Source organism: Marmota flaviventris, chromosome 13 (assembly GCF_047511675.1).
Source record: "Marmota flaviventris isolate mMarFla1 chromosome 13, mMarFla1.hap1, whole genome shotgun sequence".
In the NCBI taxonomy this organism is placed as follows: Eukaryota; Metazoa; Chordata; class Mammalia; order Rodentia; family Sciuridae; genus Marmota; species Marmota flaviventris.
Genome location: NC_092510.1, coordinates 83,070,802 through 83,094,030, shown reverse-complemented (window position 1 = coordinate 83,094,030; position 23,229 = coordinate 83,070,802). Strand labels below are relative to the sequence as shown.

At 37.9% G+C, this 23,229-nt stretch overlaps 1 protein-coding gene across 1 annotated transcript in view; it reads right to left on the bottom strand.

The window, feature by feature from the left end:
- The window catches only part of Ugcg (UDP-glucose ceramide glucosyltransferase), a 36,662-nt gene extending 33,466 nt beyond the window's left edge, over positions 1-3,196 (bottom strand). The window contains exon 1 of the mRNA XM_027942965.2: positions 2,644-3,196. Coding sequence (XP_027798766.1) covers positions 2,644-2,741 — 98 coding nt within the window. The 5' untranslated portion in view covers positions 2,742-3,196. The remainder of the gene's footprint in view (positions 1-2,643) is intronic.
- Between the last annotated feature and the right edge of the window lie 20,033 nt (positions 3,197-23,229).

Sequence of the window (23,229 nt, the reverse complement as noted above, 5' to 3'; positions counted from 1 at the left end):
TAAAATTAAAAATTCAAGAAAGAAGCAAAGCATGGAGGCACACACTTGTAATCCCAGTGTCTTGAGAGGCTGAGGCAGGAGGACTGCAAGTTCAAAACCAATCTCAGAGACTTAGCAAGACCCTTTCTCTAAAATAAAAAAGTACAAAGGGCTAGGATATGACTTAGGGCTTAGGTGCCCATCCCTGGTACACCCCCCCCCCCAAAAAAAAAAAAAAAAACTACTTAGGAGCAGGTAGTATATAAATATATGAAAAATATTTGACAGGATTGGTAATTAATAGAACAACAAAAACAAAACACAGTGAAAAGCCTAACACTTTGTAAGAGAAATGGGCACATCATACAATGTTACCAGGCCTATGAATAGATACAACATTTTTACAGAACAATTTGTATTACAGTTTAAAAGATACACCACTTCTACTGGGTGTGGTGGTGCACTCCTGTAATGCCAGCTACTCAGAAAGCTGAGGACCACAAGTTCCAGGCCAGCCTCGGCAACTTGGTGAGACACTGTCTCAAAATAAAAATTGAAAAAGGTCTGGGGACGTAGCTCAGTGGTAGAATCTTTGCCTAGCATCCACAAGGCCTTAGGTTCAATCCTCAGCTCCAAAACCAAAAAACAAACAAAACAGTGTTGTTTTATAAACTGCAAACAACCTAAATGCCATCAATAACAATGAATAAAAACGTTAGACTCTCATAAATCTATTAGAAGTAATGCAGAGCTGGGTGCAGCGGAACACTCTGTGAACCTAACTACTTAGGAGGCTGAGACAGGAGGATCACCAACTTTCAGGCCAGCTTGGGCAACCTGGTGAGACCCTGTTCCAAAATACAAAAATAAAAAAGGGACTGGAGCTGGAACTCAGTGCTAGAGTACCCCTAGGTTCAATCCCCAGTACCAAAAAACAAATAATTTTAAGAACTGCAGAGATATTCGTTATTGACGTAAAAAGAAATGGCCATGACATTTTACATGTCAGCTCCACTTCAACAATGACCTTGGATGTTTTATTTCTAGCACCTTGAACAGTGCTTTGTACTAAACTGACTCTCATAACCATTTATTAATTAGATGAATTTGAAAAGGTTTCCCCCTTCTTTTCTTGCTCTCGCTCTGTCTCTCTGACACACAGAGAGATATAACTGGAATAACAGTCACAAAAGATTAACAAGGTAATGTTTGGGTATACATGTTTTTAACTCTCTATTCCTCTCCATATTGCCTAAATTCATTATATAGTGAGCATTTTTATTTTTATGACTGGGAAAAGTAACTTTTTTTTTTTTTTTTTTTAAAAAGAACCCATACATATACTTAAAATGAACTCCAATACATGTTCAGTACCTACAACTCAAAAACTCCAAAAACCAATATCAACAATATGGAAGTGGCATGTTTTCTTTCACTTTCAAAGAAATATCAATGTATACTGTACAAGGAGCATCTTTCTATAGCATCAGGAAGTGCCACACTCTATTAATAAAAAGCAATGTTTCCAAAAAGAAAAGCACATCTTTTTTTTTTTTTTCTGTAGTAAAAAGGGGAAAAAAATTAAAAACCTAGAAGAAACGAATTTCTTCAAGTCCTCTGGTCTCCTAAGAGACTCCCTATTAGGATAAAGTTTAAAAATTTTCTTTATTTTTACTTTTTTCCTCCCAGGCTAAAAGCCAAGTGCATCCACATCAGTAATGTGCGCTACACAATTCTTTCATTTATTTACACAGGCAAATTTAATTTTAGAGACACTGAGTGAAATATCAAAACTAGCCACAAATCGCATGTCTCCACCTTTTCACCCTATTCTGTTTTATTCAGAGGCTTTATAGCTACCCCGAATAAACTTCTTTGGATTTTTGTCATCGTATCTTCCTTCAAGAATGTAAGCTCCATGAGGACAGGAATTATGTCTTGCTCACCAAGTGTGTTCCAGCCAAGAACAGTAAACGGTATCTTGTCGGCCTCAAGAAGTATTTGTTAAATACTGTAGAGATAAGGAGGGCAAGAGAAGGGTACAAATCTAAACAAGACAATAAAAGAGGAACTAGAAGGAAAAAAAGAAAACCATACTGAAATGTAGACACTAAGAATGACTCAAAGCCATAACAACCAGATCGGAGGTTTACTGGACATTTTTCAAGGTGGACAGGTGCTTCACACCTATCAGAGCGCACTGAACACTTCCAGGAAGAAGAAAATCCACAGGGAGATCTCCAGGTAGCTGTGAGCAGCTCCCGGAAGAGTGGAATCGATCATCACCGTAACAGAAATGTGGTCCATGCCGAGAGAAAAAAACAATACACCATACATCTTGGCCCAGATGAAAAAATCACACGAATCCCAGTACAATCAGTACAAGCAACCTGATATGTAAGGAACAGCCTTCTTTCCCCCTGGCTTTTCAATAGCCTGCAACCCTGCAACCCCTTCACTGGTCACTTTTCCTACCCAAGGACCCTCGCTCCCTCCTCACCCCATCCTGTACAAGGGAAGAGGGGATGGAGGGAAGCGTCTGAGAACTAGCTTTCTTCACCCCTCCCAAGCACAGTCCCCTCCAAAACACAAATACCTCCCACTCCCGCCTTTCCCCGAGGCCCAGACCCTAGCCACGAGCTCCTCCAGCTGCCCCTCACTCACGTGTAGATAATGGCCATGAAATGCATCAGCCACAGCACCAAGAAGAGGACGAACCCGAACACGGCCATTCCCTCCAGGGCCAGGTCCAGCAGCGCCATCCCCCGGCCCGCCGGCCCGGCCCGGCCCGCTCCGGCTGCCGCCGCGGACAGCGCTCCTGCCGGAGGAGGACAGGGTGGGCGCCCGGTGCGGGGGCGCGGGAACCGAGAGGAAGGTGGGGAGAGGAAGGGGCGGAGGGGGGTGGGGACGGAAGGGGCGGGCAGGGCCTGCGCGCCCCCGCCCGCGGGCACTCGCCCGCGCGCTGTCCTCGGCGCGCTCGCGGCTGCGGGCGCTGCGATGGCCGGGCTCCGTGATCTGGGCTGACGCTGCCCGTGGCTCTGATTCGTGTGTCCAGACCTTTGCGGCCGCTGGCCGGACCCTGCGCACCGCCGCCGCCCTGCCTCCCCGCTGCCCTGCTTCCTCGCCGCTGAGCTCCGGGCGGTGCAGCTCCGCCGTCCTGCTCCGCCGCCGCGGCTCCGCGCACTAATCGAAACCAGCGGATCGTGCCCCGACTCCTCGGCGGTGCGCGCCCCGCCCCCGCCCTCCGGAATCGCGGCTCCCGCCCCTCGGAGGGGCGGTGCGCCCTCTCCTCCCCGCCTACCCCGCCGCTCGCGCGCCCGCTGCGTCGCCGGCGCGAGCGCGCCCCTGGGCGGCTTGTGCTGGACGCGCTCCGGGCTTTCCCCAGGCTGTTCGGTCCAGATGCCGCCCACCTAGCCTCTAAGGCGCCGGGAACAGGCTGCCTTACAGCTTGAGCTGTGCTCGTTCCTTGGCGGCGGCGGTGACTCGGGAACCGGGTGCCGGGTTCGGAGCTGCTTCTCCTCTCTCCGGCTCTGCAGTCCCGTGGTTCCCCCAGAAAAAAGACACGGTTAGCTTCCCGACCTTGTCTCGAAATTCATCTCTCAACGCCGCGTCTGCAGCCTCCCCACCCGGCGTCGCTCCGAGCGGCTAGGCCCTCCTCCAGGCCACGTTCAAGGACCTGAGGGTTTCCCCTAGACTACCCCCCCCACCGCGCGTCACCCCCTGCGCTTAACGCTTAGGAATTTTGGTTCCAAACGAACCGAAGAATTAAATATCCGTGTGCCTCACAGATCTTTAAGCATCTTAGGGACATTATGTAATAAAATTCTCAAACTCAAAATGTACAGAATTAGGTTGAAATTGAAATCTCCCGGGACTGCACTGTTGCGGAAGGTAGCCACAAGAGGTTAAGTGAGCGCTTGAAATGCAGCTAGTTCGAAAGCGGTTGTGCTGTTAGTGTTGACAATACACCGTGCATGTAGATCATCTGGTTAATAAATCTTATATCGATTACACGCTGAAATGGTAAGTTTTGGATATATTGCGTTAAGTTAGTTTCACTTTTTAAAAAACGTTTTTTAAAAAAACGTGACTAGCTCCTAGAAAAATTTTATTAAACGTGGATTGCACTGCTTTAGAATGGAAAAAAGAGTTACTTCAGAAAATAACGTAACTTAGTGTTTACCCTAAGTCCAGGGAGGTGCTAGTAATAAATGTTTCCGTTTATTTCTTTAGCCTAGATGAGTTTATGTTTTTTTCGATTGTTCTACATTTAAACAGTGTTTATTATTTCAAGTGATTTCCTTTTAAATAATCCATGACCTCCCTTGAGAGGTTTTAGAATTGAATTCAGTTTCGAAAAGTAGTTATTTATTTTATTATTACTACTTATTGTAGTTAATAGTGATAGAGCTACTGCTATCTTTGATTAAATGATAAACCACAGTTTTTTACAGATTTACTAAAAATAGTAAATCTGTGTTGAGAACCAGTGCTGAATGCTCGATGCCCTTTGTTCTTCTAGTGTAAAGAGAGACCAGTGCTTAGAAATTAAATTTTTATTGTTGAGAGCTACTGGTTGATAAAGTTATAGCAGAATAAAATCCTAACATTGAAATAACTACAAATGGAAATTTTAGCCTGTAATCCCAGCACCTGGAGAGGCGGAGGAAGGAGGATTGTGAATTCAAAGCCAGCCTCAGAAGTTTAGCCAGGCCCTAAGCAATTTAGCAAGACCCTGTCTCTAAAATAAAAGATAAAAAGGACTGGGAATGTGGCTCAGTGGCAAAGCATCCCTGGGTTCAATTCCTGGTAACCGCCCCCCCCCCCCCCCAATTTAAAATGTCATTATTGTAGTTAATCGGGTCTAAGACACTTTAAAAAAATGTATTTTAACATTTCTGAAATGCGAATGCATCTCACAGTCAATGGCATCTTACAAAAAATAGGATATTTTTCCCCCTTTCTAATGTGCATCTTAGTGATATGTATAATAATTTTGCATCTTATGATTCATGTCATCTTTGATTTGGTGAACTCCATCAGTTGCTCCGTTTAAACATTTTGTTACATTCTGCATTTTTCCAAAATGTTTTCTGCAGACTTACAACAGAGTTGAACAATAACACAGAAAGTGAGGCCAAAGAAAGTTATAAGTAGACGTTCTTAAGAGTTAACCAGAATTGCTGTAATGGAGTGTAATCAGCTAGAGATCAGCTTTATCATACTTGACCCTAGTTAAATTAAGTCTGCCCAAATCTGGTTTTTAAACAACAGCTTTAGAATAATAATCCTAATATTCTGTAGATTATGTACTTTCCAAAGCCTAAATTTCCTCCATGTAGTATGCAGCAAAGACCCTGATTGCTAATCTCCCGTGGGACAGTTAACTTTTTAAAAATATGTTTGTTTGTTTAAAGGGGCTTCCATTCCAGAAAAACGATTCCATCAAGTTCAGCACTTCTGACTTTGTCCAGTGGTGATTCAGTAATATTTGATATATATTAGATTGATGTATATTATGGAGCAAACAAAACCCAAGTTCAACTCTTAATGACCATAGGTAGTTTATCAAACCTTAATGAGAAAATAATTCAAAATGTCTGGTTCAAACCAAGTGGTTGAAGAACATTTTTGGCTTGAACCAAACCCAAACCAAAATAATTTAATTATAACTAATTCTAAATTGTAACTGAAATGAAATTGTATTGGTTTAATATCCCAGAAAAGAGCAGTGGACTGGGAGAACACAGGTACATAAGTTATTTCAGAGAAACAAAACAATTTAACCTGCCATTTGATACGTAGTTACATTTTGCCCAAAGTGCCTATATCATGTTATATTTTTAAAAGCTTATCCCATTTTGGATAATTAGGATTCTTGATTTGGGATGTGTCTAAGAAAAATATCATCTATGATAAGATTTCTAGAAAAAGCCAATATGGGGGCTGGGGATGTGGCTCAAGCGGTAGTGCACTCCCCTGGCATGCATGCGGCCCAGGTTCGATCCTCAGCACCACATACAAACAAAGATGTTGTATCCGCCGAAAACTGGAAAATAAATATTGAAATTCTCTCTCTAAAAAAAAAAAAGAAAAAAGAAAAAAGAAAAAGCCAATATGGAAAGTTTCTACATACCATATGATTTCAACTATGTGACTCTCTGAAAAAAAAAAAAGCAAAAATATGGAGATAGTAAAAAATTAGCAGTTGCCAACGGGTAGAAGGGAAGGAAGAATAAGCAGAGCACAGAGGATTTGGGGGTAGTAAAATTATTTTATGTGATACATGCCATACAGTTGTCAGACCCCCAGAAAGTACACCAAGAGTGAATCCTAATATAAACCATAAACTTTAGGTGATAATGATACATTGATGTAGGTTTATCAATTGTAACAAATATAACACTCCAATAGGCTATGTTGATAGAGGAGGCTGTGGGAGAGGGAGGTATATATATGGAAATGCTGTAATTTCTAGTCAGTTTTGCAGGGAACCTTAAATCTACTCTTTAAAAAATTATTTTAAATCATAGTGGCCCTTGCCTGTAATCCCAGTGGCTCAGGAGGCTGAGGCAGGAGGACTGCAAGTTTAAGGCCAGCCTCAGCTATTTAGCAAGGCTGTAAGCAACTTGGTAAAACCCTGTCTCAAAATAAAAAATAAAAAAGGCTGGGGTTGTAGCTCAGTGGTAAAGGGCCCCTAGGTTCAATCCCCAGTACAAAACAAAAGGGGGGTATTTTTTTTAATTAGTGTACATTTATATACATTATATAAAATTTATCCTATTTAAATATTTAACTTGAAATTGTGTGTGTGTGTGTGTGTGTGTGTGTAAGTGCCGTAAGTGTCTGAATAAACAAGATAAACTAGTTTACCATGAGATCCCAGGGCTTTGCACCTTGTAGACACTCAAATATTTGGTGAATGCTTGAATAAATAAACTAATCTACATTGACAAAAATCAATGGGAAAAAATTTCATCTTGTAAACATTTTAAAAGTTTTTCTTTGTGAAAAAATAACCATTAACCACCATATTCCCTCCTTTATCTCACAAAATTAAGTCACAGAGATAGAATAGAAGTAACTGTATAGGAGCTGGGGGCTCTAGGTTCCATCCTCAGCAAAATAAATAAATAAAGTAACTAGGCATCTGTTCACTTAAACTCAGCATGAAGACCTATAACAAAGCTCCTGCTCTATCTGACAGAGTCAGTAGCAGTGTTCATTTCAATATTGGACATATTTTTCATCTTTGTTGTTATTATAATAAGAAACTTTCATATAAACATTTTAGAAATCACAGTTCAGTTTCTTACTTTTAATCTGTTGTTTTAAAAAGGTAGGCGTGTTGTAAAACTTCAGCCCTATAAAAACATTTTAAACCAAGGTGAAAAAAGGTGATCCCCCAAAAGTGAGTAAATTTGAAGTTTCAAAAACAAAATGAGAATCAGTTGCAAAGAGAAACAATGATTCTTGTCTTGCATTATTTTCTAGGCATGTTTGGAATCAGTAGAAAAATACCTTATCTATGTATCAGCTCAGGTGATTAAGTTACATTGGTTTGTTGTCCATGAAGTAGTATCTTTGTAAAAACCTTCAGATCCAAAGATAAGTTACTACCTTGATCACCCTTCAGATGCTACAAAAGTTCCAGGCAGGTTGTCGGTTCAGGGCCTGATCTTGTTGATAAACACTTGGTGCTGGGTGTTTACATTTGTGGGCATGGTCCTGGGCAGAGCCTGCAGGTCACTGCAGTTCACATCATCCTAGGCTGCTTTCCCAACTCTTATCCAAATGCTCCACTGAAATCTATTTTACCACATACTCATTTTTCTTTTAAAATGTCATATTTGAGGGCTAGGGATATAGTTCATTGGTAGTATTTGTCTAGCCCTGGGTCCAATCCCTAGCACCACCAAAAAATTTTTTAAAATCAGATTTGATTTCATTTTACCCCACAGTTTACTAGGTTGATGCATTTATGTTCTTTCTTAAAGGAATCTAAATTTAAAAGATTTCCAAATATGACCCACATAAATATCAACTACTTTTTTAAAGATCTTTTTAAAAATTCTTTCTTTTTAGATAGATGGATAGTTATGCCTCAGTCCAGTTTATTTAGTACAGTTCAGAATGTTAGAATTGTTACCTTGGTTGTGTGTGTGTGTATGCGTGTGTGTGTGTGTGCGCGTGCGCTTTGTGGGGGCTGTTATGAAAACAAATAGTAAACTTATTGTGGAGAGAGAAAGAGACAGGGGTGGAAGAGAAATATTTATTAAATATAAGAAAAATTACTATGTGCCAGCAAATTAAAAAATATATTAACAGTCATGATATGTATAATTAGAAGCTCAAAAGATTAAGTAAACTACCCAATTGATATATCTGATAAGTGAGAGATGGAGTTTGGACCCAGGTCTGTCAGACTTCGAAGTTAATGCCATATAAGTAAACATGACAGTGTAGAGTTAATTTAAACAATATACAGTAGATGTTCATCCTCAAAGTTCCATTTGCAAAGTAATGCTGTCTAGCATTTGTTAGTTTGGTAAGCAATGTTATATATAAGTCAGTGTCACTATCTGAGAATTAGGAAACTATATTTTTAATTTTTTTTTCAGCTAAGATGCACTGTTAATTTAAACATCTTGTTCTTTCCTTTTATCGCATCATTTACTTCAATTAAAAAGAATTTCATGAAATATATTATCATTTTAAAATAATTCATCTAAGAGAATAAGCAACAAATGGAAGAATTTTAAAAAAGGATTTTTTTCACAAAATAATTTAAGAAAATACCAATAAAGTCTGTTTTTCATTACAATATTTCAAAGAATTACCAATAATATGGTTAAAATGTGAATTTAACTTTTACTAAAGAACAGAGCTGTTGAGATAAACTAGACTTCCTGAGTTTAGAATTTCTACAAAATACCTTCTATTTTAAGAATGTTTTGTTTTAGGATACCATGCAGATGCTTCATTAAGCACATACTCCCTGAAGGGCAGACTGGCTGGGTTTGAATCCCAGCCCTGTGGTGGGCTTCATCTATAATCTCAGCTGCTCAGGAGACAGAGGCAAGAGAATCCCTTGAGTTCAAGAGTTCAAAGCCAGAATTTTTTATATATATATATACGCAATATAGTGAGATCTTATCCCCAAACACTGAAGCTCAGTTTCACTGCTTACTAGTTACAGAGCAAACCACTTAACCTGTCTTACCCCAGTGTTCTTGTCTATAAAATGAGTTGTTAACATATGTAAAAAATAATAGCCCAGGCTCATGTATATTCTATGAATTTCATTATTATTTCTTAATAAAGAAGATTCATTCATTTGGTCTCATCTCATCTCGAACACTCACTTTTGTTTTCTTGAGTTCTTCCTTTACTATTTCTGCCTGTTTTTAAAAGTTGGCTATATGGGCTGGGGTTGTAGCTCAGTGGTAGAGCACTTGCCTAGCATGTGTGGGGCACTGGGTTGGATTCTCAGCACTCCATATAAATAAATAAAATAAAGGTCCATCGACAACTAGAAAAAAATATTGAAAAAAAAGTTAGCTATAGTTCTAATGGTATTTTTTAGCAAATCAGTTCCTCCATGACAGAAACATAGAGTACTTCATAACTCTTGCTTATTACACAGGCAGAATGTCCTATAGATTTCTTCCTTTTGATAATATACCTGATTTGGTCAATCAGAAACAAATACAATTAGATGACAATTGTATGAAACAGGAGAAATATAATTAAACAGTAAGGAACAAACAAATAGACTTTTATTCCATGGGAAAACTAAATTTCAGGCCTGAAATTATACTACACAACTGAAGTATAAGATTAGAAAGGTATACAAGTACTTTAAAACATATATATATATATGTTGTAGATAGACACAATGCCTTTATTTTATGTATTTATTTTTATGTGGTACTGAGGATTGAACCCAGTGCCTCATACGTGCAAGGCAAGTGTTCTACCACTGAGCTATGACCCCAGCCCTACAGGGACTTTTTGACATACAAGAAACTGTGATATCAAATAGATGTTAAAATTATTTTGGGTAATAAATGCCTTAGGAAATACTAAAAATAAGATATATCAGAATCAACACAAGGCAAAGTTTTCAGAGTCAAGTTTATACAAACTCTTTTCTAGTCCAGAATTAGCAGAAACCAATTAATAATATTTATATGAATGGTACCAAACAATGAATTTGTGAAGAATAGAGCCCTCACTCAAGTCTCGTAATTTTAGGATTCAAAAATCATGTCTGAGGGCTGGGAATATATCTCAGTTGGTAGAGTGCTTGCCTCACATGCACAAGGCCCTGGGTTCAATTCCCAGCACCGCCAAAAAAAAAGCCACAAAAAATCATATCTGATTATTTTAAGCCTTGTGGTTATGCATTGTAGTATCATCTCCAACATGAAAAAGCATGCAACAATTCATTTTGCAATTCAAAGAAACAGGAACAATTATCAGGGCCTTGTGGATCATGTAAGTTCATTAAACTCAATTGCTCATCTGAACAATTTGGGATCATTTAGACTTGGGAGCCTTCTTTAATGGTCAATCACTATACAATGAAAAATATTGAGTAAAATTATTTAAATGTTCTATTAAGATGATGAAGCAAAATAAATGAATGGACTTCTTATCTAGTTATTTCTTTTCCTTTATTCCTTGACCAAAAAAAATATTAAAATGTATTACATTTTAGGCACACAGTGTTCTCATGCTTTGTGTACAAGTTTAAAATGATATAGTCCCTCCCCCCCAAAACAAAAAAAGTTCACAGTCTTCTGTGGAGGATAAATAAAAACATATTATTGTAATGCAATGAGTGTTGATATAGAGGTATGGATGAGGAGAATTGTTTTGGCTTTGGGAATGATTGCTTTTATTTTGAAAAGTCTAGAAAGACTTTATGGAGAAGTTCACCTATGTCCCAGAAAAAAAAAAAAAAGACTTAAGATTTCCAGGCAGAGAGAGTGAAAGCAGGATGTCTCCTGTGGTTACTTTTTGAATCTAAGTAACTTAAACAACTGAAGAATTCAGGGAGCCTGTTGGGAGCCAGGCAGAAAACAGTCTGAATGGACACAATTTGAGAAACAGTTGACCTTGGTTAACTACTAAGTTAATTGATATGTAGCTATAAACCCAGTTAGAGGGAACATGACCATATAAATTATTTATCTAAAACAGGATACTTTTGAGAAAGAAAGGGGCGCTATTAACAATTGGGCTAGCAGAACTGTTGTAAACTGAGACTGTCCCAGGCAAGCTAGTCATACAGTCACAGTCTATTTAAAGGACACAGGAGTCAGGCATGGCTCACCTGGGCTCTTGCTCCATTTTCTTGGGTAGTCTTGCCTCCCTCCTTCTCTATATATTAGCTTTGTTTTTCACCTGACTTGCTCATGGTTTAAAATGGCCGCCAACAATTACATGTACTTCACAGTTTTCGCTTCATATTCAGGAAGAGAGAATGTGTTAGTTATTCACAAGTATCTAATAAAAATCTTAATTTTCTTTTTTACAAATTGCATACCCTTGAATATCATTTGCTAATTAGCTTAGGCTATGGCAAGCACGTATAGAATGGTCAAATTAGGATCAATTGAAGCATGGCTGTAATAGATGAGGGATGAATAGCATTAGAGAGGAAACCACCAGGCCCACAACACTGAGTTTATCCAAAACAATGGAGAAGTTCTAGGACATCTTAAATACAAAGATCTCAGGTAACCACTTTTGACCTTTGTATTTTGTTTTTAAAACAACAGCTTGCTAGGTGTGGTGGCACATATCTATAATCCCAGTGATTTGGAAGGCTGAGACAGGATTGCAAGTTTAAGGCCAGCCTCAGCAATTTAGTGAAGCCCTAAACAACTTAGCAAGACCCTGTCTCAAAATTTTAAAAAAAGCTGGGGATGTAGCTCAGGCCCAGGTTCAATCCTCAGTACCAAAAAGCTAATTAATTAATTAAAAAATAAACCATCTTTATTGAGATAGTTACACAGCATGAAATTCACTCTTTTAAAGTATATAATTCAGTGACTTTTAGTTTATTCAGAGTTTTGCAACCATTACCACCTATATTACCCAGCTTTTGTCACTGTGACCAAAATACTTGAAAGCAAACTTAAAATGGGGGAAGTTTATTTGGAGCTCACAGTTTTGGAGACCCCAGTCCATGGTTGGTTGATTCCTTTGCTCTGGGCCAGAGAGAGGAAGAACATCATGGAAGAAAGGCATGGTAGAGGAAAGGTGCTCACTGCATGGCAACCAGGAAGGAGAGAGACAGAGAAAGAGGAAGGGGCCAGAGACAGAGTCCAAGGCCATCTAAGGCCATGCCACTTGGATGGCCAGGCCCCAGCTTCCTCCACCTAGGTCCACTTTCCTAATAGTCCATTCAGGTATTAATGGATTATTCCAGCAAGTAGATTAATCCACTGGTGTAGTCAGAATATGAATTATTTCCTAAAAGCCCCACCTCTAATGCTTGCTGTATGCTTTCTCTATGTGAGCTTTTGGAAATATTCTAGTTCCAAACCATAATATCACCTAATTTCAGAACATTTTCAATGCTGCAAAAAGAAATCCCACACCCCAAATCAGTCATTTCTCATTCCCACTACACCCAGCCCCTGGAAACCACTAATTTAATTTATCTTTATAGAGATTTGTCTATCTTGGAAAATTCATAGAAATAGAATTATATAATAGGTAACTTTGTGACTTTTGTGACATTCTCTCACAGTATAATGTTTTTAAGGTCATTCATTCTGAAACATGTTATCAGTACTTAATTTCTTTTTATAGTCAAATAATATTCCATTGTATGGAAATACCACATTTTGCTGTCCATTCATCAGTTGACTTGAATTTGGATGATTTCCATTCTTTGGCTATTGCAGATAATGCTATGATGAATGCAGGTTTTGTGTAGACATGCATTTTTATTTTTCTTTGTTATATAGCTAGGAGTTCTGGGTTGTATGGTAACTTTATAACCTTTTAAGGAACTGCCAGACTCTAATTCTAAAGTGGCTCCACCACTCTACAATACCAGCAGCAGTATATGTTAGTTCTCATTTCTCCCCATCCTCACCAAAGTTTGTTATAGTCATTGTAGTAAGTGTGATATGGTATCTCACTGTGGTATTGATTTCATTTACTTAGTTGCTGATAACATGGATCATATTTATATGTGTTTATTTGCATTTTGTATATTTTTTGGTAAAATGTCTATTAAAATCCCTTGTTGAATTTCCAGGTGCATTTTTATCTTTTCATTATTGAGTTGTAAGAGTTCTTTATGTACTCTAGATACAAGTTCCCTAACAATTATATGGTTTATAAATACTATCTCCTATCTGTGGGTTGACTTTTCCCTTTCTTGATTCTATCATGGGAAGCACAAAGCTTTTTGTATTGATAGTCCAATTTATCTAATTTTTTCTTTTGTCACTTGTGCTTTAGTGTCATACCCAAGAAATCATTGCCTAATTCAAGATCACAAGTTTCACACTTACGTTTTCTTCTAAGAACTTTATAATTTTAGCTGCTATATTTAGGTCTTTGTTTCAGTTTCAGTTGGCTTTTACATACAGTGTTAGATAGGGGTCCAACTTCATTCTTTTGCATGTGGATATCTGATTTTCCCTAGCACTATTCTTTCCCTACTGAATGATCTTGGCACCCTTGTCAAAAATCAGTTGAATATAGATCTAAAAATTTATTTTTGGACTTGAAATTCTACCTCATTGATTTATATATCTATCTTTACACCAGTACCACACGATCTTGATTTTTGTGAACTTGTAATAAGTTGAAATTAGGAAGTAATAGTACTCCAACTTTGTTCTTGTTTTTCAAGATCATTTTGATTCTTCAATGTCTCTCACATTTCAGTATGAATTTTAGGGTCAGCTTGTCAATTTCTGCAAAAATGCTGGGTTTTTTTTTTTTGTGTGTGTTGTTGTTTGTTTGTTTTGTTTTGTTTTACAGTGGTTGCATTGAATCTGTAGATCAATTTGGTTAGTAGTTTATCTTAATAATATTAGATTTGACCCATGATTGTAAAGACTTATCTCCAGCTTTGGCATTCTATTAGAAAGTTTCCATCACTGACAAAATACCTGAAAAAATCAACTTGGAGGAGGAAAGATTTACTCTGACTCACAGTTTCAGTCAAGGATCAGCTCTTTCCATTGTTTCTGGGCCTGTGGCGAAGCAGTGTATCATGGTGGAAGGCCATGGTAGATCAAAGCTACTCACCTCATGACTTCCAAGGAAACAGAGCGGGAGAAAGAGAGCCAGAGAGAAAGGGAGAGGAGGGAGCTGGGGAGAAGAAATACCCTTCCAGGGCATGCCCTCAGTGGCCTGCTTTCTCCAATTAAGCCCCTTCTCCTATTCTTTTCTCCACCTCCCAATGTCATCAGCTACAAAACAATCAATGATTGATCCACTGATGAGGTCAGAGTTTTCATGATCCAACTGCCTCCCAAGAGCCCTACCTCTGAACACTGCTGCATTGGAGACCAAGCCCTTAGCTTGTGCCTTTGGGGGATATTTCATATCCAAGCCATAAAGTGTTTGCATACTGGCTAGAGTTTATTGGAAATTCTGTTTAACTAGGCTCTAGGTGTAGAAAAATAGTGGGTAAAAACGGTTCAAAATAGTTTAAATAAAAATAGTTTAAACAAATCCCACTATTATGTATAACTATAATACACCAATAAAACTTGGAAGTTATCATCAATTAAGTTTAAAATATACTCTATTTATTTTTCTTTTTCTCAGCCCATTAGCCTCACTATTTATACTCTAAGGGTAAATAAGCCTTTAGAAAGTTATTCTAAGGGTTAAAAATGATGATGGTAATGATTTGTCCAAAACTATCATGCTAAAGGAAGAGGAATGAATTCTTATATAATCTAGAATGCTCGCATATAGATCAGTTATTTTTACCAAATTTCTTTTATGTGCACATTAGGCATAATTAATAAGTTTGTTAAGCAATTTTCTATTTCCACAGTTGTGGTCCATAGGGAGGCAATCTTATTCCCCACAGCTCAAAGCAGAGCCCCATCATTAGGCCTTGTATTTATTCCTTTATAAGTTATTTTATAATGAGGTAGATCAAATAGATTAAAGTGAACTGTGTGATGAACTGTATGACCATTTGACAGGGCAGTGAAAGAGGAGGGGTATTACAAATAATCCATAGAGTTGGCAACTAGAGGTTTTTGGGGGCCTTATTGACATATTAATGAAGCACAGGGGAGTTAAATAATTTACCCAAGTTCAAACAGATAATAAATAGATATGAGGCTTGGATTTTTAAAAATTTGTGAATTAATAACATCACAGCAAAGAGGGTCTTAATTTAACAACTTGAACTCTCTTCTGGGAGAGTTTTGAAATTCACTTTGGCTCTTCAATCCTCATTATTGCTGCTCCAGGCCAGAGGTTCTCAGACTTCAATATGCATGGGGGAATCAGCTGGGGACCTTCGCAAATATAGATTCCAGTTCCATGGGTCTGGGGTGGAGCCTGAGATTCTACATTTTTAATAGACACCCAAGCAATGTCCAAGCTGGTCTATAAATCTTACTCCAAGAATTGAGGATCTAGGCACCTGTATTATCAACATCTGGATTAATAGTAAGACGTTTCTAAATGGTCTGCCTTCCAGATGATTAGGAGAATTTTGCAAAATGTTTTTTTTTTCCTGTTTATTTGGGATTTTTGGTTTTGTTTTACTTTCTCAAAGTTGCTCCCAGTGTCCCCTCATTCCTATTCTTGTGTTTCTCTTTCCATACTCCATCATCCAATCTTTCTGTATCTATGGCAACTTGGCATTGTAAAAAGAATGTCTTTTTCTTTTTTCCATGCTGGGGATTGAATATAGGCCTTCACACATATTAAACAGGTACTCTACCACTGTTATATCCCTAGCTCCTAAAATTTGAACTTTATGTTAATTTGAGATATTTTACTGGCCACTTAGCATACATGGAATAGTGAGAGTTGATCAATGTCCTAATGTAAAACTGACAAGGAAAGAAAAACTTTCACTAGCATTTACAAACTCCTTGATTTACTCCTTGATCTGTAGCACTAACTAGCCTTTGCTTGTACATACATTTAACAACGTAACTGGATTCTTACCAGAGGACTATAAAATGTATAGGCAAGAAAGAGATAGCAAATAACCTAACATTCTAAAGAAACAAAAAGCTAGTCATTGCAATATGTTTGGCAATTCACAATTGTACCAAGTCAGTCTGTTATTAAATCACTAGGCAAAAATGAATGAAAGGTAAATTTGAAAAATTTATGCCTTTCTTTGATTTGCATTTGAATTACTACATGACTAATGTTAATGAAGCTACTGTTCCACACGGAGTCAAATTATACCCAAGAATTTATTGAACATCCTCTTTTGGCTCCCAGTGTTGGAACACCCAACAGACTGACTAAGCCCATTTGTTTATTTATTACTTCAACAAATATTTATTGAGAATCTGTTATGTCATAGGTACTATTTTGAGTGATGAGGAAATAGCAGTAAATAATACTAAGTTCCTATTCTCAACTCATATTCCAATGGAGCAGGTAGGCAATGAAAAATAAATACCTAGGATAGTGTGAAAGAAAGAATAGAGAGCAAACCTAGGTTCTGTAGTGATAAGTAGGGTTTCTCTGTAGAAATGACTTTTGAGCCAAGACCTGAGCAAAGTGAGGGACAGAAGTCTGAGGGAGTAGACCCCCTCTCAAAAATAGGTATTAAGTGCAAAATATATTGAATTGCAAAATAAGTTAATTATATTGGAATATCATTTTACCCACAATGCACTAAATTAGTATGTATGGGTATAGATATACATTCACACACACTAGCACACATATTACCCAAATAGAACATTTTATCCAATGAAATAAAGACAATCATTAGATTGTTTAATCAAAAGACTAAACAAAACCAGAAGTCATAAAATGATATATTTAAAATTTGTTTTTTGTTGTTATTTTTGTTGTTGTTGTTGTTTTTGTACTAGGGATTGAACCCAAGGGCATTCAACCACTAAGCCACATCCCCACATCCCCAGCCTTTTTATTTTTTATTTTGAGACAGAGTCTCACTAAGTTTCTTAGGGTCTGGCTAAGTTGCTGAGGCTGACTTTGAACTTGTGATTCTCCTGCCTCAGCCTCTCAAGTTACTGAGTTTATAGATTTGTGCCACTGCCACCAGCTTAAATGTATGTTAAAATTTTTATTTTAACTCAAAATCTTTTATTTGGATTTGAATTTATTGATTAATCTCATGTTCTCTTTCTCGCATCAACTAGACATAAAATGCATTTTCTAAGCCCCCCATTTAAAATGAGACTTTAATTTTTGAAACATTATTTATGATTTGCTAAGTAGAATGAAGACCTGAACAATTAAATAGCTTGAAAACAACCTCAACACAAACTCATTTTTGAATTTTTAGTTTTCCTCCAAAAATTTTTAGTTGCTTCTCTCACAGCTAAAGAAATTTTTTTAAAAAATCACATTTATTAAGTTTTTCCAAAGAATTTTTTAATAAATACTGACCTTTTTGCACTAATTTTGATCAATTTATGTACAATTCATTAAATTACTTAAATATAATAATAACAATTGATACAAAAAGATTTAGAATAAACACAACAGACTTGGAAGCATGAAACTCACCCAGTAGAAGTGGTCTTGTGGATGCTGTAGTCATTCATTGTGTGTATTCCAGAGAAAGTGAACAGTGGTAGTTAATCTTATGAGTCAGCTAAGTGGAGGTTTGCTTTAGAAAGCATCTATTTTGAGTAAAGGTATATGTTTGTGTGTGTATGTGTTTGTATATGCAGAGAAACTTTCTGGCTGGATATTCAGGAAATTGCTAACTATGGTTGCCTCTGAGGAGGCTGACCAAAGTCTGACTCGGCAAAGAGAATTACTTCACATTGTATACTCACATACTGTTTGAATTTTTTTTCCATGTGCACATTTATTTTTCATTTAAAATGGTTTTAGAAATTATCTGTATTCTATTACAGATTGCTGCTTTTGTTAGTTAGACATTCTTTCTACTCCTTCGCCTGGTAAGACACCCTGAATCTCTTTCCCCATCCTATTCCTTCTGTCATCCCCTGTGGAGAGTGACTGGTGCAGGGAAGAACATATGATATAGGTCAATTATGACTAGGCCAATCAGATTCTTTCCTGTGATTTTTTTTCCTAATTAAAGCATCTTTCTGGTGAAGAAGCAAGTCCCAAAATAACATGACTCCCACTATCATAACCAAAAAAAATTCAGATAATCTATAAAACATGTTTTCTTGAACCTATCATCACATAAGCCCAAAAGGAAATTGAATAAATTTAATTCCCATAGTGACAAACTCCTACAGGGGGAGATGAAACACAGACTCTTCCACCTTTGGCAGATATTAGAGAAAGAGGTTGCTTCCATAAAAACAAATAAGAAGAATTTATCTAAAATGTTAATTCTCAGGGCTGGGGATGTGGCTCAAGCAGTAGCGTGCTCGCCTGGCATGCGTGTGGCCCAGGTTCGATCCTCAGCACCACATACAAACAAAGATGTTGTGTCTGCCGAAAACTGAAAAATAAATATTAAAAAAAAAATTCTCTCTTTCTCTCTCTCTTAATAAAAAATAAAATGTTAATTCTTAAAGGACGAATGTGAACTAGTATATCATTTTGGAATGGCTAGATATTGGAGGAATTTGTACTCACTGGCAAAACCTATTCTATGACCTCCTTTGATTACTCACAAGAAAGATGAGGACAGTGCAGGATACTTATGAGAGCCCTCTTACATGTTCCAGGCATGAAGAAGATAATTAGCTACTATTAGGGAACAGGTACAAAAATCTTACCTAGTTTCCTAGATCTTTCTCTCAAAGGAATAAAAAGTCTGAAGCCATTGGGAAGGGATAGTAATTTGTGGAGAGTGGTGATTAGGACCATAGTCTTTGACTGCCTCAGAGCTGTGGCTGCACTTTTCCCTGGGAACATTCTGTGCAAAGGTGTAGGAAAAGATTTCCAAGGAGCTATAGCAGTGCCCTGCCTGAGGAAGATCCATGCAGAGATGCAGAGTGTTTCATGCAAAGGCATGGAACAATAACAGTCTTAACCTTGAGCTCAGACACTAGCTGCCAGGGATACAGAATTCTGACCATAGCAAGATAACCACAAGATCTTGCATGTGCTGCAAACTTCAAGCCTGTCTGCTTTACAAAAATTTTCCCACAAATAATCTTTTGATGATAAAACCTATATAATAAATGTGCTGTAATAGCTCTGGGTCACTGTTCCTCCATCAGAGGTCATAGTCCCACCTGGTCCCAGCTTTTTCTTTGTAAATGCTTAGGTGTCTTTCTTAATCTCTATCACCCCTCACTGGTTTCTAGGGTTTGGCCACACAGGTTGCGGCAGTAATTATTTTTCTTTAATTTTATTTTTAATTGGAAAATACTAATTGTATATATTTATGGAGTACAATGTGAGGTTTGATATATGTTTATATTGTGAAATGATTACATCAAGTTGATTAACATATACATCACCTAACATATTTATGTTTTACGGCAAAAACATTTAAAATCTACTTTTCTTAGCAATTTTGAAATATAATTATTTACTATAGTGGCCATTCTGTGAAATAGGTCACTAAAACTTATTCCTTCTATCTAACTGAAAGTTTGTACCCTTTGATCAACATTGTTTTTTTCCCATCTACCTACCTCCCCCAGCCTCTGGTAACCACCAGGGCCAAGAAAAATACCATTGCCACTGGGAGAAGAGTAGAGGCAAAACCAGTTTGTTTCTGGAGTAGAAGAAAATCATCTTACCAATAAGACAAAGGCAAAGACCTATTGCTGAGGGGTAAGGGATAGAAGCAAAAATTCTTTTCCCTTGAGGAAGGAAGAGAAAACTTCCTATGGGCTTATTATTGTTCATTGAAATGAGGTTGAGGTCTGCTACCCTTAAGAAGGCACAAAAAAATTCCCTCATTCCCAAGACCAACCACAGATACAAGGCAGAGTTTAACTGGCATGGGAACTCAAGGCAGAAATAGGAAGAAGAGACAGGAATGTGAAAGAACTATAACTCTGAGTACAAGAGCTTAGGGCCTGGCTGAAATGGAAGTTGGATCAGAACAACAGAGAATGCTGCTTGCTCCTATGAACCTAGTGTCAAGTAACAAGCAACAGCAATCTACCTCTTAAGAGGTACAATAGCGTAAAGAGAGACCCTCTCTGGGCATAGGCTGTACCACATGCATAAGGTAATAGCAACAAACTGCTGGAGGAATATGAAGACTGTGGTTCAGCAAAGATAATAGAAAAAACAACAAAATCCAAACTCAGCTCAATTCAAGACTAGGTTGACTCAATTCTCCATAATATTAGCCTGACAGAAGAAGAGCTATACCCACTTTTTGGCATATGTACCATTAACTCATTCCTGGCATATGTACCATTAACTCATTCTTTTCTATGCACAGTGACTAGCATTAAATTAAAAAAAAAATGTGGGTTACATGGAAATCAAGAAATTTAACTATCTATTACCCAGAAGTAAAACACTCAACAAAACCAGACACAGAGATTACATAGATCAGATGAAACTATCATGTAGGGACTTTAAAACAACAGGAATAATTATTCAAGAATATAGTGAAAAAAAGGTACACAACATGCATGGACAGATGGTAGATTTCATTAGAGAAATGGAAACACTAAGAAGAAAATGAAGAATTCATTTAATGGTTTCAGCAGCAGACTGAATACAGCTAAGGAAAGAATTGGTTAATAAAAGACATGTATGCAGAAATTGTCAAACTGAAACATTGAAGGGGAGGGGGAGAAAAATACAGAAGAGAGTATCTTAGAATTGTAATATCAAAAGCTTAATATATGTGTAATTGGAGTACCAGAAGAAGAGAGAACAAGGCAGAAGAAATATTTGAAGAGAAAATGGCTAATTGTTTTATGATAACAAGACATAGATCCACAAACCCCAGAAAAACCACAATCAGGCCAATAAAACCCTTTATAAGTCCTGGTAACTTCAAAGTCAAACTTCTGAAAATGAATGGGTAAAGAGAAAAATCTTGAAAGTAGCAAGAGGAAACAAATTGCATTCAGAGTGTTAAAGATGAGAATTACAAGAAAAAAATTTTAATTACAAAAGAATTACAGCATATTTATCATTAAAAACTATGAAAACCAAAAGACAACGAAACATCATGTTTAAAAAGAATAGAAACAGAACAAAACAAAAAAAAAAACAAGAGTGTAAGTCTAGAATCCTACATCCAGCCAAAATATCTTTCAAAAATAAAGGCTAAAGACTTTTTCTCAAGAAAAATGATGAAAGTGTTACTGCTGTTTACTGGTGATGAGTCCTTGCTTCCCCAATGCTGAAGTATAACACCAGAGAAGCAAGGCAAGGTTAGAGTGGAAAGTAGAAGCTTTATTAAAGGACAGCAGAAAAGACTTCTCCCTGGAGGAAGAAGGGGACACAAGAGGTGGAATCCATGGAAGGGGGAGGTCTTCCCTCTTTTATAGCTAAGGTCTTCTTTCAGCTTTCCAGCATTCCTGTTGCCTGCGTTTCTGTCCTTTGTTCTGTTATCTTGCAGTGATGAAATGTAGGTGGGAAGGCCCAAAAGGTGAGGGACAGATGGGCCTGAGGAGTAGTCTGGGCAGGAAGGGCCTGGGGCAGCGGGCGGGCTTTTGATTAGCACCTTTTGCTAAGAGGTTTGCTGAGAGCTGCTTCATTAACATTTCCTTAGGATGGGCTCTCAATTTCCCCAAGTGCTGCTCTGCTTTCCTGGGCTCCATTCTCTATAATGGCCTCCATTTGTTTACTTAACTACACTAACTACCTATCTTTAACTCTGGCTTCAAAAGGATTTATTGCCCGAAGTTCTATAGATTAAGAAATGTTACAGGAAGTTCACCAGATGGAAAAAATATGATACCAGATGAAAATCTGGACCTACACAAAGAAATGAGTATCAGAAATGATAACAATTATGATAAATACAATATTTTTTTCTTGTTTTTAATCACTTTGTTAAAAAAAAAAACAATAAGACCATTAGACCACAACTTCTGTTCATTTTCACTGGAGAGGCTTAAGAGAATAGAATCAATAAAGAGTAAATAAGCAGAGATGACAGATGGAGAGGGAGTGTGTATGACAACATTCAATTGCTTTGCTCCAGTGACCCTGAAAAGACAAACGTCATCTCTTTCCCATGATTTTGTTATGGGAGCTCATAAATTCTTTTTCTGCTTGAGCTAGAACAGGTCATATTTCTGTCACTTATTTATTTATTTATTTTTGGTACCAGGGATTGAACCCAAGAGCACTTAACCACTGAGCCACATCCCTTTTACATGTTTTATTTAGACAGGGTCTCGCTGAGTTGCATAGGGCCTTGCTAAATTGCTGAGGCTGGCTTTGAACTTGCAATCCTCCTTCTTTGGCCTCCCAAGTCACTGGAATTTCAGGCATGCACCACTGAGCCTAGCTTTCCTATATATTTGTAGCAAGGTGACTCTGGGTAAGATTGGATGCCAAGATTTTTTAATATTCAATAAAAAAAGGATTGAAAAGGAACAAAGGTGAAAGGATAAAAGAAACTGAAGTTAAAGACCAGGCATCGTAAAGCTTCTAAGCTGCAAAGCCTGAGTTAAAATGTAAAAGACCAGGTATTGTTAAGTTCCTATGCTACACTCAAAACCTGAAATTCCTGTAGCTGTTAGGACAATTCACGGGACTGCCCAGTAGATATTCCCCCTGACCATTTAGTTGTTAAATAACCTGGGCCCTGTGTAGTTTGGCACGTAGGCATTCAGGGCCCAAACCAATCAGTTTAAATGTGTACCCCGCTTTAGGACTAACCTATCACCCCCGCCCGACCTGTTCCCGCCAATGAATGTACTAATCAAGTTCGAGAGTTGTTGTTCGATTTTCCCGCGCCTCATGATGATTTGCTCTGATGTATGCAAAGCCCCCGCCCTCCCCAAAAATTGTACTTAAGCACTGCTTAACCCCTGCTCGGGGCTCTTGGCCGCTCTCCCTTCTTGAGTGAGCACGGAGCCCCAGCATGCTGGATCCTCAATAAACCCCCTTTTGCAGTTGCATGAGTCGGTCTCTTGGTGGTCTCTTCCTCCATCGTTC